At 34.0% G+C, this 19159-nt stretch overlaps 5 protein-coding genes across 11 annotated transcripts; 3 read left to right on the top strand and 2 right to left on the bottom strand.

Annotated features, from left to right (window-relative positions):
* The first annotated feature begins 761 nt into the window (after positions 1 to 761).
* LOC106769017 (probable xyloglucan endotransglucosylase/hydrolase protein 23) lies at positions 762 to 1955 on the top strand. The gene is made up of 3 exons (XM_014654456.2): positions 762 to 1079; positions 1168 to 1361; positions 1445 to 1955. Exons 1-3 carry the CDS (start codon positions 813 to 815, stop codon positions 1836 to 1838), a joined length of 855 nt encoding a protein of 284 aa, XP_014509942.1. The 5' UTR covers positions 762 to 812; the 3' UTR covers positions 1839 to 1955.
* A 1798-nt stretch (positions 1956 to 3753) lies between these two features.
* Positions 3754 to 5201, top strand: LOC106768744 (probable xyloglucan endotransglucosylase/hydrolase protein 23). The gene is made up of 3 exons (XM_014654033.2): positions 3754 to 4197; positions 4321 to 4514; positions 4625 to 5201. Exons 1-3 carry the CDS (start codon positions 3931 to 3933, stop codon positions 5016 to 5018), a joined length of 855 nt encoding a protein of 284 aa, XP_014509519.1. The 5' UTR covers positions 3754 to 3930; the 3' UTR covers positions 5019 to 5201.
* Positions 5202 to 6738: 1537 nt separating this feature from the next.
* LOC106768890 (xyloglucan endotransglucosylase/hydrolase protein 22) lies at positions 6739 to 8141 on the bottom strand. The gene is made up of 3 exons (XM_014654263.2): positions 7756 to 8141; positions 7464 to 7657; positions 6739 to 7341 (listed from the first exon to the last, which is right to left on the bottom strand). Exons 1-3 carry the CDS (start codon positions 8029 to 8031, stop codon positions 6936 to 6938), a joined length of 876 nt encoding a protein of 291 aa, XP_014509749.1. The 5' UTR covers positions 8032 to 8141; the 3' UTR covers positions 6739 to 6935.
* Positions 8142 to 9602: 1461 nt separating this feature from the next.
* On the top strand, positions 9603 to 10946 carry LOC106768904 (xyloglucan endotransglucosylase/hydrolase protein 22). The gene is made up of 3 exons (XM_014654281.2): positions 9603 to 9961; positions 10058 to 10251; positions 10352 to 10946. The coding sequence occupies exons 1-3, from the start codon at positions 9701 to 9703 to the stop codon at positions 10749 to 10751; spliced, it is 855 nt and encodes a 284-aa protein (XP_014509767.1). The 5' UTR covers positions 9603 to 9700; the 3' UTR covers positions 10752 to 10946.
* Positions 10947 to 11596: 650 nt separating this feature from the next.
* On the bottom strand, positions 11597 to 18649 carry LOC106768551 (calmodulin-binding protein 60 B). 7 transcript variants are annotated; one of them, XM_022783887.1, is made up of 10 exons: positions 18459 to 18649; positions 18298 to 18391; positions 17976 to 18122; positions 16694 to 16769; positions 15477 to 15535; positions 13832 to 14325; positions 13566 to 13726; positions 13286 to 13489; positions 12808 to 13042; positions 11597 to 12554 (listed from the first exon to the last, which is right to left on the bottom strand). In XM_022783887.1, the coding sequence occupies exons 3-10, from the start codon at positions 18071 to 18073 to the stop codon at positions 11974 to 11976; spliced, it is 1908 nt and encodes a 635-aa protein (XP_022639608.1). In that variant the 5' UTR covers positions 18074 to 18122; positions 18298 to 18391; positions 18459 to 18649; the 3' UTR covers positions 11597 to 11973. The 7 variants fall into 7 exon arrangements, with proteins under 7 accessions (XP_022639608.1, XP_022639609.1, XP_014509254.1 ...); XM_022783888.1 differs by having other exon boundaries at positions 18298 to 18357; XM_014653768.2 differs by having other exon boundaries at positions 17976 to 18112; positions 18298 to 18357.
* Positions 18650 to 19159: the final 510 nt, after the last annotated feature.

Genomic DNA, 19159 nt, shown 5'->3' with positions numbered 1-19159 from the left:
CTCAATTTCAAATTTAATAATATAACTTAAATTTAAAAAATGTATGTTATTTTATTTTCATTTATTCTTTTAAAAAAAATTTAACTTTAAAGTTAGTTGAAGTGACCTCACCCTTAGACTAAAAGAATGAGTTCAACAAACCCTGTATAAAATTGTTAGGTAAGCTGGTCCGGAGACTGGGTTGGTTTTACCAGTTCTGTTTCTATTAAAAAAAAAAAAAATAGAAAACTTTTTTTTCTAAAATGACTTTTTATCATATTTAAATTTTTTATACTCATTTCAAGTTATCTTTATTTATTTTTTACTTTTTTCTTTTTAAAAAAAATAAAAATTTACATTTTTTATAATTAATTTAATTTTATATTACGTGTAAAAGTGTATTATAGTTATTTTTTTTTTAAATCAAACAAGTCATAAATCACTAACATAGGACACCTTATTTTTTTTTTTATTTTTTCTTTATAATGAAGAAAGGTAATATAAAACTCATCACTTAATTTTTTTTTTGGTAATTATATTAAATAATAGAAACCATGTACTGTGTATGGCGGTGTCTCCTAATATACATTTGATTTCATGCAGAAACGCGTGAAATGATTAGTGTGGGCGTCCATTTACAACAACAAACAACTCTCCTTATTACTTTTTCATTCTTCACCAGCTGTCTACAACTAATTCAAAATTCACAACCTCCCTTTTTCTTACTTTCCTCTTATCTACCAATCTCTCTTTTCTTTCTCCTATAAATAATACCATTCTTTGCAGTATCAACCAAAAACAATTTCACTCACTTTCATACAAAACAATTCTGCATGGCATTTTCAAGACTTTTACTGTTAACATGCATTGTTGGGTATTTTCTGATTGCCAGATCTGCATCCAATTTCTATCAAGATTTTGATATAACCTGGGGAGATGGTCGTGCCAAGATACTAAACAATGGCGACCTTCTCACTTTGTCTCTTGACAAAGCCTCTGGCTCTGGCTTTCAGTCAAAGAATGAATACCTTTTTGGAAAAATTGACATGCAACTCAAACTAGTCCCCGGCAACTCTGCTGGCACCGTCACTGCCTACTATGTAAGCCTACAATTTGTCATTCATATTTTTTCTGAGTTTTATCCTTTTAGAAATGCTAATGGGAAATACTTGTCGTGCTTAATTTCAGCTGTCTTCAAAAGGAGCAACGTGGGATGAGATTGACTTCGAATTCTTGGGGAATTTGAGCGGTGACCCTTACATTCTCCACACCAACGTGTTTAGCCAAGGAAAGGGTAATAGGGAGCAACAATTCTACCTCTGGTTTGACCCAACTGCAGATTTTCACACCTATTCCATCCTCTGGAACCCTCAACGTATTGTGTAAGTTTTTTTCTAGATCTTTTGCTCCGTTTTGCTTTGGTTTCAAACTTGTGAGTCTGTTTGTGAATTTTGTTCGATTTCAGATTCTCGGTGGATGGAACTCCAATAAGGGAGTTCAAGAACATGGAGTCAAAGGGTGTTCCATTCCCCAAAAACCAAGCAATGAGGATATACTCAAGCCTTTGGAATGCAGATGATTGGGCCACACGAGGAGGGCTTGTTAAAACCGATTGGAGTCAAGCTCCATTCACGGCTTCATACAGAAACTTCAATGCCAATGCTTGCACTATGTCCTCTGGAACTTCTTCTTGTTCAAACTCTGTCTCTTCTCCCAATGCTTGGCTCTCGGAAGAATTGGACTCCACTAACCAGGAGAGGCTCAAGTGGGTACAGAACAATTACATGATCTACAACTATTGCACCGACGCCAAAAGATTTCCACAGGGCCTTCCCACAGAGTGCAACACTACTGCCTAATTTTTTTTATCATTTTCCTTTTTATTTCTTCTGTTGTACTTTCCATGATGATAAATTCTTTGATTCATTGTAAAACATTGTTATTTTCATAAGTTTTCTTAAATATTTGCATAAAAAGCTTGTCATGTTAAAATATAATTAATTACTATAAAATGTTCAATAGTGAAAATTAACCATCTTAACACAGGTTAATGCACAATTTGCAAACACTACCTTATTAAAACATAATATGTTATACAATGTGACTATTCAAATACCAAAACAAGTTTTCGATCATCAAGAGCTATTACAAACGGTGTTAATGTTTTCATTATTGAAATAATATTTTAAGATTAATATTTAATATATTTATAAAAATGTTGTTAAACATTGATTGAATAATATTCTTTGACCTTGCATCGAATTATATATTATTATAAAAGAAAAATATGGTTAGAGGGAGTTAGTGTTGACATATTCTTTTTCCAAATTAAAATGCATTGGGAACCTATATTAAGTAGACATAAATTTAATTTTTCGATAAATTGACATCGAAAATGGATATAAAGTTTTACCTTATGTATAATTCCATTATGTAAAATTGAATTAAGTTTTAAATTTATCCGAAGATTATAAAAAAAATGTCTTATGGTACATTTGAGATATATTTTTTTTTATGTAATAAAATGTGTTAAATATTTCATATTAATTAAATATGATATCAATTTATAGTAGATAAGTAAATAGAAATTTCATTTTAAAAATCAATTTTATAAAATTAATTTAAACTTAAATCTATTTTATAAAATTATATTCCGAAGAGTTGTTCAAATAAAAGACATTTTCTATCTGTCAAAAGCTTATTACTAGGAAAATTTCTGAATAGTTTCCAAATAAAAATATGGGTGTATATGTATTATTACAATCCTTTATTTATGATAACGGATAATAATAAAATAATAATAATAATATAATAATATTGAAATAATACACGAGAATCAGCGCAAAATCTAAAATTTAAAGTATTGAGTACTTGTAATTTGTGATTGCTAATAATTTTTAACACACGAGAATCAATGCAAAATCTAAAATTTAAAGTAAAACTAATGAACTGTGGTACGTAGTTAAAAATTATCACGAGGTTAAAGATAATTTACTCTAAACACTTTGTCATATTTAACAAAGAAATATTTAATACTTTTTATAACTCAAAAATTTATTTTTCGCTCTCAATATCTAAAAGGTTTATTTGAAGTTATTTAATATTTTAATTTTTTTTCTTACTCAGTTCCTATTTTATTTAAGAAAAGTCAATATAGTCCATGGTGTTAAATTAGTATCGACACACATATTTAAGTAGTTTTAAGTTTCTTTAACTTTAATGTTTTTACTTTTATTTATGTATTTAATAAAAATAATGATGGAATGAGATACATTTATATTTATTATAGAAATAAAATGATTATAAAAATAAATTTTTATATTTAAAAAATTAAAAAATAAAATAATATTAAATAAATGTAAAAAATATATATGTACCAAAATATTACTTCTCGTAAAAATAAGAAAAAAAAGTTAGAAAAATCTAAAATTATTGACACATGTCATGATCTATGCAATATAAATATTAATTTAATAAGTTTATAACCACTCATTTTAAGTACAATGATAATTAAATTAAAGAAAACAAATTATGAAATCAGATTGAATAATTCTATCATGTTTAATGATCCTTGAATATTGAAAAAAAAAAACTAAGGGGAAATGATTAACAGAAATGAACGCAAGGGCTGGTGGCGGTGCTGGGAACATTCTTCGAAAACCCACATGCCCACTCTCCACCAACTTTGCAAGCTGGTGACTCCTTATAAAGCCAAAAGCGCGTCCTATGATGCAACCAAACCACTCCACTTTCTCGCACAAAACGAGTATGACACCCCATTTCTAATACTATAATCTTTTCTTTCATCTGTTCTGGGCTATTAATAATATTTTAATGCTTCCACCTTCCTCTGTTGCTTCCGCATCTTTCAACTTATAAATACCAATCCCACTTCTCTTCTCTGCCACAACATCCCTTCATCCTTCCCTCATTTTTATTTTCAAATCAACCATGTCATCTTCAACAATAATTATCCTTTCTGCATTCCTATTCTCTTTTTCCATTGCAGCTTCTGCTGCCAACTTCTATCAGGATTTTGAAATAACATGGGGAGATGGCCGAGCCAAGATACTCAACAACGGCGACCTTCTCACTCTTTCTCTTGACCAAGCCTCTGGCTCGGGCTTTCAGTCCAAAAACGAATATCTCTTTGGCAAGATTGATATGCAACTCAAGCTTGTACCTGGAAACTCTGCAGGAACTGTTACTGCCTATTATGTAAGTACACGTCCAGAAACATGTTGAAGCTTTGTGCTTATGCATATTCCTTCATGCTAATCCTCTTAAACTTTGGAATCTCATTATTTTTATTCTAATTTGGTTTTGTGTGATGTAATACAGTTATCATCAAAAGGGTCAACCTGGGATGAGATCGACTTTGAATTCTTGGGGAATCTGAGTGGTGACCCATACATCCTTCACACCAATGTGTTTAGTCAGGGAAAAGGCAACAGGGAGCAACAGTTCTATCTTTGGTTTGACCCAACAGCCGATTTCCATACCTATTCCATTCTCTGGAATCCTCAGCGCATAATGTAAGCATTTCTCAATTATCAAACATCCCTGACAACGTTATTTTTTAGTTTCTCACACGGTTTGCCTTGAATTGTGTTACTGAATGTATGGTGGTTGACACATGTTTCAGCTTCTCGGTAGATGGGACTCCCATAAGAGAATTCAAGAACATGGAATCAAAAGGAGTTGCATTCCCTAAGAATCAACCGATGAGGATATACTCTAGCCTTTGGAATGCTGATGACTGGGCAACAAGAGGTGGTCTTGTGAAAACTGATTGGAGCCAAGCTCCTTTCACAGCTTCTTACAGGAATTTCAATGCAGATGCCTGTGTCCATTGGGGATCATCATCATCTTCTTGCAGTTCCAATTCTGGCTCCTCCAATGCCTGGTATACGCAAGAGCTGGATTCAACAAACCAAGATAGACTGAGTTGGGTGCAGAAGAATTACATGATTTACAATTATTGCACCGACACCAAGAGATTTCCTCAAGGTCTTCCCCCAGAGTGCCAATCATCATGATTTCCTACTAATAATTCTGCTGCAAACAAATACCACCACATAGTTCTTCATTCTTCCTAAGCTTATTATTGAATTCATTTTCACTTGTATGAACATTGATTCTTTGATTCTTTTGGTACATGTCCATTCATTTATAAGAATAGAAAAGAAGCATCAATAATACTTTTCTTTAGTCTTTACACTCTGCAAATTCTGCAGTAACACGTTTGTCCTAGCTAATATTCTTTTCTAGACTCTTTAATGGAGTAATTGTCAGACTTGAAAACGGCGAACAAATTAACCAATAACTGCCTGACTACACATAACCATGAAATAAGATAACGTCAAAATTTTAGACGTAATCCTTAAGTGCTACTGTACGCATAAAATTAGTCTTAAAAGTTAAAACAATAATTATTTTGAATATCATCTTCAATTTCTTATGTTTTATTTATTTATTTATTTTTCCCTTATAGTTGTTATATTCTTTTAATAATATTTTTTTCACTTGATCATTAGTTCCTGTTTGCGACTTATTCTTTTCACTCTTCAATGATATCCTTTTCATCTATACCCTTATACATATGTTTAGTGAAAATATTGCACAAAAATTTGATTTAGGAGGATAGCAATGTTGACTATGTTGTGACAAATTTGGTGGAGATCATTTACAAGAACTCCAAGGATCAATTTATGACTCAGAAATAGGTTAAAAGGGAATGAGTAATAATCAAATATCTAGGTCTTAAATTTGTTGAAATGCCTAGATATTGAAAAAGGTTTTTTTTAGAAAGATGGAGTGTCACAATATATGTAATCAGCATAAAATCTTGTGAACCATTTTACAAAAAGTCAAAATATTGAATCAACTATTGAATATGGCGAGAGGAAATGTTTAACCACTATAAATTCAAATATCCCATATTAAATAGAGATAAGTTTGATAGATAATAAGAAAAAAAAATTCACAAACTCATTTTAGAATTGATGATATTATATCTCTTATACGAGAGGTAATTCATGACTCGAATCAATTGTTCACACTACTTAATTTATTTTAATTGGAAAAATAATAGGATTTTATGAAATTGTATAGTGTTATTCAAATTTATAAACAATCATTATTTCTAGTGTAGGGTCGAATATCTCTTCAAAACATTTGTTTTTCTCCACATAAGTTTAAACATTTTTATATGTTCTGCTTCAAAATTTCTCCTTATATGTCTTCTAAATTGTTTGGTTGTATTTGTAAAAGATGCTCAAGTTAGTAATAATTCAATCAGGATCATAATGAGATCTTAAATTTACCGTCAATATAAATATCTATCTTTTTATCTTTGATTTTTATTTATAGATTTTGAAATAGATTTGAGATTAGTAAAACTTTAATCCTAACCAATCACTATCATTATCTATTAAGTAAAGTTTACTAATAATTTTGATTAGAAATATATCTAGGATGATAATCCTTATAGGTTATTTTTTCGATCTCTCTTCTTTGATGCCCAACCTTCCTTCTTCCATGTCTCATTTAGGTGGCCCCATCCCATCAATTTATTGTAGGACTTTATGAGTATATAATATAATTGTATTTATGAAGAATCAAATAAAAATTGATTCCTAACTCTTTTGCAAAATTTGTGTAAGTAAACTGTAAGAAGTATCACTAAATTGTTAAAGAAAATTAAGTGGTAAGAATATCTAATTATATATATATATAAATCATTTTACTTGACAGTTCTTTAATTTAAACTCCAAATTTATTATTATCTAACTCCTTTTTACAGTACAAGCAACCAACCTATTGAGTTTCATTTTTACATCATGAAAGAGCACAAACGGCGAAGAAAAATAGAGATATGAAGAAAAAATAAATAAAAGAATGGTGTTTTTTTTTTTTAGCACTTGGTGTGGGTATTGGAAGATCGAAGTCCTGTTCTAGGAGTGTGTGCATTCAAGTGGAAGGCCTTGAGGAAATCTCTTCCTATCGATGCAGTAATTGTAAATCATGTAATTCCTCTGCACCCAGTTCATCCTCTTCTGGGCAGTTGAATCCAGCTCTTGTGATAGCCATGCATTAGTGGCAGGAGCAGCAGAGGAAGGAGAATTTGATTTACATGAGGATTTTCCTGCATTCCAAACACAAGCATTGGCATTGAAGTTCCTGTAGGAAGCAGTGAAAGGAGCTTTCGACCAATCAGTTTTGATTAGTCCACCCCTTGTGGCCCAATCGTCAGCGTTCCAAAGGCTCGAGTATATCCTCATGGGTTGCCTCTTCGGAAAAGGAATCCCAATTGATTCCAAATTCTTGTACTCTCTGATGGGGGTTCCATCCACAGAAAATCTGCAACACACAATTATAGCAAACAGAAATTAGTGACTGAACCAAATGATGTTCATCGATCGAATTGTAGTAGCTTGGAATTTCATATGTTAAGAAGATTGGATTGGGTGCTGAGTTCTTACACAATGCGTTGGGGATTCCAGAGGATCGAATATGTGTGAAAATCTGCAGTTGGGTCAAACCAGAGATAGAATTGCTGCTCTCTGTTACCCTTGCCTTGTGTGAACACATTAGTATGAACAATGTAAGGGTCACCGCTCAGATTTCCCAGGAACTCAAAGTCTATCTCATCCCAAGACGACCCTTCTGAACGCAACTGAAAAGAGCAAAACAAACAATATTATAAGTCTGTCATTGTTATGTAAGAACAAATCATGCAAACGCAATCTCCATGATTTAAGAAATCGAACTTACATAATAAGCAGTGACAGTGCCAGCAGAGTTTCCAGGAACGAGCTTGAGCTGCATGTCGATCTTTCCAAACAAGTATTCGTTCTTGGAGTGGAAGCCAGAGCCAGAGGCTCTGTCAAGAGACAGAGTGAGAAGATTGGCGTTGTTGAGAATTTTGGCACGACCATTTCCCCACGTAATCTGAAAGTCTCGGTCGAAGTTAGCAGCAGCACTGAGAAGAAAGTAAGCACTTAGAAGGATAGGAAGAAGTGGTAGGGTAGGAGAATTGGTAGAAGCCATTGGTAAGTATGCAAGCGTTGATGTTTGCAGTGTGAGGAGAGTATGGAAAAGAGAAGAAGGTATATATAGTGAGTGAAAGTGAGATTTGGAGCGAGTGGGAGAGGAATAGGAGATGCAGATAGATAGTTGTATTATGGTAAGAAGAAAGCTGTGAAAAGGTTGTTATGAAAGGTGTTTGATTAATTTAATAATAATAAGATGAGAAGATGACGCGGGTTTACGTTGCTTTTTCCGAGAGTTGACAAAATAAGTGTAAAATAATAAGATGTTACTGATAAGATATGGTCAGACGACACTTCACTTAATGCCATAACTCAACACGTTTCTGACCCAAAACCCAACACACGCACATCTTTAAGGAACCGCCACCATTCTTCATTTATTTTTTTATTCTTTTCTTTCTTATATATCAAATTAAATGTCACCTAATCCGAATCCTAGGTGCTCACAGCTAACACACTTACATTTGTTTTCCTTACATAGATTTCTGTTTATCTTTATTTTCTGGAGTATAGTGCAATTCATTAATTCCTATCTTCACCCACAACTAAGAAAGTTTAAAATTTGCCATAAATTTAGACTCTTCTTCTGTCTCACAAGATGAATAAATTTGAAGGAAATCTTTTCAACAACGCTTTTTTTATCAATCTTTTGCACATTTATAATTAGTCTCTTTTAAATATTTTTAAATATAAATTTAAATAAATCAATAAAATAATAACGTGTTTTATTGTTAAAAGAGTTGTCAAAAAATATTGTAAAAAAGTGTGAGAAAGAAAATTAAAGAAGACTCAATAAATTTAATTTATATTAAAGCGTTTTGTATTTAAAATTTATTTCAATTTATTATGAGTGTTAATAATTTTATTTCCCATGTTGAATTTAATATACTTTTTTGTTAATGATAATTTAAATAAAAATATATAAATTATTATTTAAGAAAATATATTTTGAATTTATTTCTACAAATCAATTTAAAAATTTAATTTTAATTTTTGTAATTTAACTTTTTTTATGAATAATAATTTCAGTTTCGTTTTAATACAATTTTCATTATTTAAATTTATATTTATATTAAATTATTACAAAACCATTAAAATATTTTTTAAATCCTTTATTCTAAACAATACCAAAATTCCATTTCCATCTCCAATCAATTTCTGTTACATTCAGTCTCGGATGTTGGATCAAGATGTTAGCAGTTGGTGGTTAGATTGTGGAAAAGTTGAAATGGCGGTGGAGGAGTGTATGGTCCTTAAAGTTTAGGACACTGTTGTTATTATTATTATTAGTTTAGCTGTAAAAGCGTTTGGCTTGGCTGTCACTTGGCGGTGTCTCTCTTTCAAAGAAAACAAAATGTTACCTTAACCCCACTCCTCTTTCTCTCTCTCAACTACTAAAACTTAAGCATGTCCCAAACTTAGGGGAGAGGGACCAACCGCGTCTCTTCCAACAATATCTGTAAACTTTCTTATTCCCAAAAGCTAGCCAACTGTGTCCAGCTTTGCTTTACAAATTGCATTTTGGCATGCAGTGCCTCACATTCTCCTCACCTCACCAACCAACATACTTATAAATAACATACATCATCAACCATTTTTCATACATTCAATCACTACCAATTGCTCAACATTTTTCACTCACTACACACTATAACTGCTTTCTGGAGATGGCTTTAACTTCTTCTTACATGCTTTTATTCCCTCTTCTAGTGATCATTGCCTTTGCTGGTGACTTCAACAAAGACTTTGATCTCACTTGGGGAGATGGCCGAGCCAAGATACTCAACAATGGAGAGTTGCTCACTCTGACACTGGACCAAGCGTCTGGTTCGGGATTCCAATCAAAGAATGAGTATCTCTTTGGGAAGATTGACATGCAGCTCAAGCTTGTCCCTGGAAACTCTGCTGGCACTGTCACCGCCTATTATGTATAAGTTCTTCCTTTCACTTTGTTATATCATGCAACAATAAATAGAAATACCAATTCGTTTATACACTCATGAGTTTGCCTTTTTGTTTTGCAGTTATCTTCAAAGGGATCAACTTGGGATGAGATAGACTATGAATTTCTGGGGAATCTAAGCGGTGACCCCTACATTCTTCACACGAACGTTTTCAGCCAAGGCAAAGGGAACAGGGAACAACAATTCTATCTGTGGTTTGATCCAACTGCTGATTTCCATACTTACTCTATCACGTGGAACCCCCAGCGGATTATGTAAGTTCTCATCTTGTTCACTCATTCACCACTTTGTTTCCTTTTTATTCTCTATCCTATGGCCCTGACCTTAACATAATTTCTTATGCTCATTATTCAGATTCTCCGTTGATGGCACTCCCATTAGAGAGTTCAAGAACTCAGAGGCCGTTGGGGTCCCCTTCCCAAAGAATCAGCCCATGAGGATATACTCAAGTTTGTGGAATGCTGATGACTGGGCAACAAGAGGTGGACTTGTGAAGACAGATTGGACACAAGCTCCATTCACAGCTTCCTACAGAAACTTCAATGCTCAAGCTTGCATATGGTCTTCTGGAGCATCGTCTTGTGGTTCGAGTGCTTCTGAATCCACCGGTGGCTCATCGTGGCTTTCGCAGGAGCTGGACTCCGCAGGCCAACAGAGGTTGAAATGGGTGCAGAGGAACTACATGATATACAACTATTGCACAGATGCGAAGCGTTTTCCACTGGGTTTTCCTCCCGAATGCAACATCTCTTGAGAGAAACACAAAGCGATGCAGTACTTTTACCTTATGTTCTTCTAGGATCAGAGTGCCATTCCGATATTTGTGTATTTATGTAGCTATTATACCTAAATTCTTTCATTTGTTCGTTCCCCTGCTGGTCATCACTGTGTTAACAGCCATTTTTGTAATAGAAAATACGTTCTTTTCTATAATACTTTTTTTCTTGCATCTTTTAGCACTCGTAGTAGCTACTAAAATCAGTATAGCATCTTCTAGAAGTTAAAGATTGTTTTCATTAAATTTTCATTCAATAAAAAGGTTAATATGAATATAGATAATCTTTTTTACTTACTTCTACATAATTTTAGAAATAAATGTTGAATTGAATCGACTTACAAAAACCATCAAATTGCACTACCAATAGGTTATATAGTAAGAATAATGATAAATTTAGTTCTGAAATGGTTAACATAATTAGAATGTTTGACTGGATTAATCTCAAATATAAATTTCTATTGAAATGAAATATTAATGATTTTTATATATAAAGTAAGCAAAATTAACTTCATGAAATTATAAACCATCACCAGTAACCAAGTAGATATAATTAAATTGGTTTCAACTGTTAAGTTACATTAAAATATACTTTACATTATAGAAATAGTTTCCATTGCCAAATTAATGGCGTGGGGATAAAGTTATCCAAGCCTCTGTTCCGCTACCGGTGCAACGAATCAAAGAAAGACTGGATACGGATATGGTTGGATGAAACGATAAACATGCATAACTAAGGTGATACATGCCCGTGGATATACTGTAAGAATCTCTATATGCCCAGTCAACTTAAAGTAAAAGGAGCACCCAATGCAACAACACAATAAGATAATAACTTGTGATAATACAACCAGAAATCAAGTTGCTCAAAAATATACAATGATCAGTCTTAGTTATCGTCTCAAATATGAGAGGTATTGCGTAAATACATCATCCCCAAAAACCCAAAGCCAATAGAAAGTCAAGAGCATAAACATAAAAGTGAAAAACAAATGACAATCACGGTTTTTCCTAAGCATCAACAAACTGTACAAGATACCGGGACAGACGTACGGTCAAATCAGATACAGAGGTGCATAAATGAATATTAACACCATGGACTGCACAACTTGGTTGGCAACTGATAAAGACTACTAAATCTGCAGAATATCAGTATGATCTTAAGGCTAAGTGTTAAGCCTGCAACCATTGTCCAAAGAACCTATTCATCTAACTCCTCTATCTGTGCCCGCTTCTCAGCTGCTATCTTCCTGATAAAGAACCCCCACCTCATTGCTGCCTTGATCTTCAACCATCCCACAACAGCTCTGCCTGGGCGAGAACGGTCCTCATCATAGTTTGGTATATTGGGAGATGGCATATATGTTGGGAATGAAAAGCCATCCTCCGCACTCATGGACCCATGGCCTCCCATACTGAAGAGCCGAAGCAAGTGCTGCATATCTTCATTCTCTAACATTTCGTGACTTCTGAGGCGGATTTCTTCTTCTGAAAAGAATTCATCAACCCCCTTGTCCCTGTTGTGTGACCAATCATCAAAAGGGTTTAGAGTAGATGGCTGAATGGAAGAGCTACCAGCATGGAACCCTGACGTCGAAGATTGAGGAGGTCCTAGAGCTAACCCAACTGTCCCATGATCGTTTCTAGTGTTTGGGGTGTGGTGAGTATTGGTAATTAATTGGTCATTAGACAGATATAATGAGCTATCGAACTGACTCCGGGAGCTTGAGTTTGAAATCAATGACTGGGTTGGATATCGTGTTACCACATTATCGTTATAACCTGAAAAGAGAATAATAAGCAAACATTTGCATCCCAAGATTATCATTGCACGGTTGCAGCCTCAAAATTTTCTTATTAACAGAATTATAGAAAAGATCTCATTTGAATAATTATTATCGCTGAAAGTTGTATTCAAAATCATGAGACACGAAAGTAACTGAATATGACAACCCCAGTTCAAAAGAAAAGGAAGAGGGGTTAGGAACAGAAAAAGAGGATATCATTTGAGAGTTAAGGAAACAGCAATCCTTACCCCCAACTGACATCCCAGAATTCATTTGATGTTCAGAAGGAACGGACACTTGAAGTCCCGGCAGTTGCAGCTGATGATCTATACCACTACCATAATCAATTGGCTCAACACGAAGTTCATTTTCAGATGCAATAGAACTGGTATTTTGGTTGCCATTAACAAGTGATTTGCCATCATAATCTACAACCTGTTCCCAATTTTCGTATGCTTTCTTCACCAACGAATCTACATAAACCTGGATTTGCAAAAGCATTTTAAAGATACCATAAGCTTATACTACTCCCAACAGAAACTTTGAAGAAAACTGCTAACTCTGAGTCTTAGCAAATTTTTGATGCTAAGTCTGATCATATGCTCAACTTTTGAAGAAGGACAACCAACTATCGCACATAACATAACTACAAAATCTCATCAAACCTTAAAGTAATAACTTTCTACCTATTAATATCAGTAGAAGAAACACATGCAGTAGACTAACCTTCTGGGTATCAGTGAGAGAATCCGCAGAAAAGAATTGTTCTCCAGATATAAGGCCACGCAGCTCATAGATGTTGTTAAAAATAACACCAACGTTTCTTGCATCTTCTGGATAATAAACATAGAGCTTCCCACTTAGAACACATGTTTTTGCATGCTCTAAAAGAGCCTCCCACATCTTGTTTGACATACCACTTCCAAGGATCTACAGTTGAATGATATAAGAAAATAAACCGTAAAAAGACCTAACCTAAAGATCAAGACGCAAAACCCAAACTCACATTCCGCAATTTCTGTTGATCTTTAACCACGAGCCGAAGAAAGTCTTCAACTGTGACTATTCCTGCATTATTCAGCTTCTTGTGAAATGATCCATCCTTGCCTATCTTCTCCAATCTCCACACTTCATCAGTCAATGCAGGAGGGTAGTGCTTCTTATATACTGAGAAAAAGGACAAAATATTGAATAAAAAAGATGGTGTTACACAGTAGAAGGGAGAGCACTAGTGCTAGAGAAAAACTAAAAGATGCAAAAGCATAACCGTACATTCTCCTCTATGATCTTTAACATTAAAAGCCACTGTCTTAGCTTCACGAATGCGTACGGACTCAGAAAAGCCTGAGGCAACCTTCAGGCCAAGGCGGAATTTGCGGCTCCGTATCCAACTTGAATTATCAGTAAAGGTCAGTTCCCCTAATGTTCCAACTCCTTCCTTGAGTGTTACTTGCAGGTCCCCAGTTAATAAAGGTCTCTTTCCTTCACGTTCTTTTACCACATGGCTTTCAAAATGCTCTTGGGTCCAATCTTCATCATCTTCATTGTTAAAATCACCTTCAAGGACAACAACATCAAGCTTAACAGAGGATTCAGGTCCAGATGTTACAACGCTTCCACTGTTGGCATCAATCAGAACAACATGTATTGGAGCCCCCCGCTCGCCTTCTACTTTTCCTCCCGTGAAGAGGGGAAGAGACAGCCGGGACTTAAATTGCAGCTGCAAGTTTCTACCTTCAGGGCCTTCAATCATTTTAGGTGGAGACCTGGAAAATTAGACTGTTAAAAGAAATACTACTCAAACTGAGGTACAAAATTTAAATATAACAAATGTTATGTTGCCATTGAAGTTGTTACACGTATATTTGAAAGGATAGAGATAATACAGCACTAAAACGGGAAAACAGGCAAAATGGCATTACTATCATGCAACTTAATGATTAGAAACACCATATCACACAACAGTAACCATTCTCCAATTTGAAGTACTTGCCTACTTCAAGGGGCAATGTAAGTCATTGATTATTTATGTTAAGAAACTTGGTCAGTAACTCAATTCACATACTGTTTGCAAATTAATGCCTACACGCAAGAACCTAATTTAGCCAGTTAACTATATTTCTATTTTCTGCCCAAGAAAGAGGCTTTACCTCTGAATTTTAAATCACGATAGTTCACGTCAGTACCTTGATTACTCAAAATGCTTACTACAACTAGGAGTCAATGAAAGAACCACAACGTAAAAGCCAGTCATTGTAGCTGGATATAAACCATACAATAGAATCTCATACTTCAAATGTGGAACACAAACCCCATACCTTAGAATTGGGTCCTAAAACCTAAGGAAGATAAAGTGAAGAGTATTTTATTAGAGTTTAACACTAGAATCTTTAGCTACATACTCCCTGCCACATCATATCTTGAGATAAGTTTACTTTCATAGTTTTATATTTATTTGGTTTCCTTTGAGAGAATTCTTAATCCTCTGACATTTTCTTTTCTTTTCCACTCATTAGTCATCCTACATAAACAAAAAACAAAACAATCTTCCTTATTTTTTAAGACACTAGCCAGAAGAAAAAAATCCTTCTGAAATGAGTTTAATCATATACACAGCCATGTTCTTTCTTATGACATACCAACACCAGTATTATGGAATGCAGTCATCTGTCACAAGATAAGTTCCAGAGAGCATATCTTTTTCACCCAAAGCCAAGAAAATTGTTACATAAAAAGCACCCAATTTATACTGAGAAACCCAAATATGCTAAAAAGAATGCCTCAAAACTAAAAAGTGAACAATGAAATGATAATTATTATTTCCACATTATCTGATTATAGTTATAATTCAAGGGATATAATGAAAACTACAACATGTTCAAATTAATTTCCAAAATTTATTGTGAATTTCTTATACCTTCCACCAATTCTTGCAGGACCTAACTTTGCCAAAGCACGCTCCACCTCTTCACTAACCTGATCACATCAGCATTACTGAATCAAGAACCAAATGCAGAAACTTATAGGTAAAACAAAATAAATCTTAACAGTATAATTTCTTCTATGAATACAAAGTTGTCAAATTTTTCAATCATGAGCCAAACACATACGATCGAACTAATATGGCATACCAAAAAAAGAAGAATAAAGATGGAACACTGAAATCAAATGTTTGTGCGGTATACTATATATTGTCATTCTGTAAAAAACATAGTTATTGATCTTTATAGTAAGGAACATAAATCAAAACGGAGGTGACCTTTTGAGGAATGGCAAAAAAAGAGGGATTTCAAAGTGTCATGTTTCTGAAGAAAAAAATACATCAGAAAGTAGGGGAGAAACCACAATTATACCGTAAAGCCCTAAACAGAGTTGTTTGAAGGGTAAAAATGAATTATTGAAGCCTATATTACTGTAACACTGCTAGCACCCAAAAAAGGTAATAGTTTTGCCACAATGACTTGTTGAGATATTTTAGGAAGTTTTAGATTTTATTCTGTCAAGATATTTTAGGAAGTTTCAGATTTTATTCCTATTGGTTTTAATTTTGTATATTGGCAGTGTCATGGTTTTATTACTAGCATATTCCCAAATCCCAGGGAGTTATTTCCTAGAACAGGCTGTGCTAGTTTCCTAAATTATCCAATCAATGTATGTATATATACCAAATGTATGTAATGTAATGAGACTGAATAAGACAACTTATTCTCTTCTAATTTTGATATGACTGCTGTTGAAAACTACTACTCCAGTAGTTAAATGCCATAGCAGCTCAGACCCCTCCGATCTGCTACACCACTGTAGTACACTACTATGACGAGCAATAGGTCTTCTTAGGCAAGCAAGAATAGTATACATTTTAATCCTTTCATTAAAGAATAAGACATTTTACTAATGGGTAGAAGCATGTCCACAGTCAAGTAAAAATACTCCATTCTCAAAAAGCATAACAGATGACACGAATTTTAAGAATAGCTGTAATGTGTACAAAATGGCTTCTAGTTGGAGTAAAAGGAAAAATAACTTTGTAGAACGCATAGCCACTGTGCCCCCAACCAAACAATAAACATATCAAAAAGAAAAGTATATAACAAAAATTAGGGTGAGAAAGTAGTATGAAGCCAACTGTCTTACAACTCTACGTAGAATAGGCTCTAAAGATGAGCAAAGCTTCTGCAAACTGTCCACCTTAAGAGCTTCAACAATTACACTGCATATATATAACAACTAATTATAGGAAACTAACAAAAAATATGATATAAATTACAAAAATGTAGCATATGAATTATGATTAACAAAATCTTGTTTTGCTTCAAAGATAAGTTTGTATAAACATACAACTATTTTAGCTTATAAGCGTGCGGGCGCACACACACACATATTTTGATTTACTTGAATACCCGTTTAATCATCTCGTCTTAAGTCCCTAAAAGCTTTGAGTGTGCATTTGAGCAAACAAAAACACAAACAATTGAAAACATGGAAGATAAGCAAAAAGTGAGGAAATTTCTGTAGAGAACGAGTGTAGATTGTGCAGTGAGAGATACTTCCCACTTATTCCTTCAAATTATCAAGCCAAGAATCTCCACTGCCAAGGAAGCAAGTTTCAACAGTTTTTGAAGAGTTGAATATACATTTTATTGACCATAAGAAAATTTATACAATCTCAGAAGTCACAATATTGACTATTTTTCATGTCAAAACCTTTTACAAGAGAATTTTGAATAAAAAAGAAAGAATTTTAGTGAAGAAAAATTCCGAGATACACAATCAAATATTAAGGATTCCTTCTGACAGAAAAAGGGTAGAAAAAAACCGAAAGCATAAAAACAAATTAACTAACTGTTTAAACCTTAGTGGCTTGGCCATTCAAATAACTGTTTTGACCACTAGGATGATTTGGAAATTTCAGAAAGAATCTTTTAAATATATGAGACAATGATACTCAAAATGGAATCACATTAAGAAGAAAATTTTCGCATGAGCCACTATAATGAAAAAAAGAAACCGAGCTGTCTCAAACACTGGTAACGAGTAATATTCCATCCCAAAACGACAGTTGATGACAAAACGTTCAATTACAACAGCACTTTAAGAAATATCCACAAGCATCCAACTCGAGTAGCAAAATTAAGTTACGGGTAGAAAATTAGGAATAGTGTGACATAATTAGCCAACATGAAAAATATCTTCCGAAGTAATAGTACGATTAGAGTGACATCGACATTCCTTTCACTTGCTTCCAACTGGGAATCAGTACTAAAACGCCTTACATTTTTAATTAGTACAAGCACTCACCCGCCCCCCAAAAATATGACCAAGTCAGAATTAAAATCCCCCATCCCCAAACTTATAAGGTGGTTTACATAGGAATTCAAGGAAGCACACGAATGAAATCAATGAGCAATTAATTTACCTGGCGAGAGCAGGCCTCTTTCGTTCAGGCTGATCATCTTCTCCACCCTCCAGGCTCCTTTTTCCCATACTAATTGCGTCGGTAGATGGCTTCTGCATTTACACTCTTTCCTCCAACAATAGCCTAAATCACCCAAACTACAAAACACTCCAAAACCAAAAAAAGTCATCGCTATCATCTACTCTAAAAAATTAACAACCAGCAAAACCCTAGATGCTACAGCACCCAAAAAAGAAGAAACTCGCAACAGATCTCGAACACAACAACGAAACAAATTGAGCTCGAATTCCATGAAACACCAACAAATTGCACATGTGTGTACCTCAAATATCAACCTCTACCAGCGAATTTTCGAAGAACAGATGAAAACGAATAGAACACACTGGAGTGAGAGAAAACGTAATTGGTTCTTTGAGCTGAAAAATTGAATAAGAGATATATAGCAGAGTGAAAAATAAAACAAGAAAACTAAGGTTTCAGTACCTGAGAGAGAAAAGTTGAGAGTGTTTGGTGAGAGAGAAAGAGAGAATGAATTACACGAAACTAGCTTTGGTTTGGCCTTAGTTGCAAGTCCAACAGTGTCAGTTCATTCGCATAGTTACGGTCTACTCTGGCGACTTTCAACTAGAGAGAGAGAGAGAGAATTAATCGCCTACTTTGCGGAACAATGTTCCTTACTATTTGACGGTTATGATGATCCGGATGCTTTATTTAATAACGTTGTCCTTTCTTTGCGAGGATTTTAGTAGAATTGTTAAGTTTGAGACAGTACCATGTTTGTGTGTTTTTATTGCTCGTAGTTATTTATGTAAGACGACCCTTGTCGTTTAAGGGAAAACAAAAGGTTCAATCGTGACCGTGTGTTTGGTGATGAGATTAGAAAAAAGAGGAAAAGGGCAATTGCTGCGTCACTGTATACAGCGTGTACTCTCCGATCACGTCACTGCCTGACCAACACCTAACATCATCACTCCTTTTGTTGTGGTTAACGGCATGCCACAACAACGCAACATCTAAGTGTATTAAGGAGTTCAAATATCATATGTTTTTACTATTATTTTAATAAAAATGACTAATTATTAAATTAATGCCTTTGAACCATATTTGTCATAGCATTTGAACTATATTTTAATGAAAAAATATCATATTTTTTCTATTTTCTATATTTTTAATTGATAAATTTT

This window comes from Vigna radiata, chromosome 7 (genome assembly GCF_000741045.1).
Source record: "Vigna radiata var. radiata cultivar VC1973A chromosome 7, Vradiata_ver6, whole genome shotgun sequence".
Lineage (NCBI taxonomy): Eukaryota > Viridiplantae > Streptophyta > Magnoliopsida > Fabales > Fabaceae > Vigna > Vigna radiata.
Note: the sequence above shows the minus strand (reverse complement) of the source record. Positions and strands in the feature narration are given on the sequence as shown.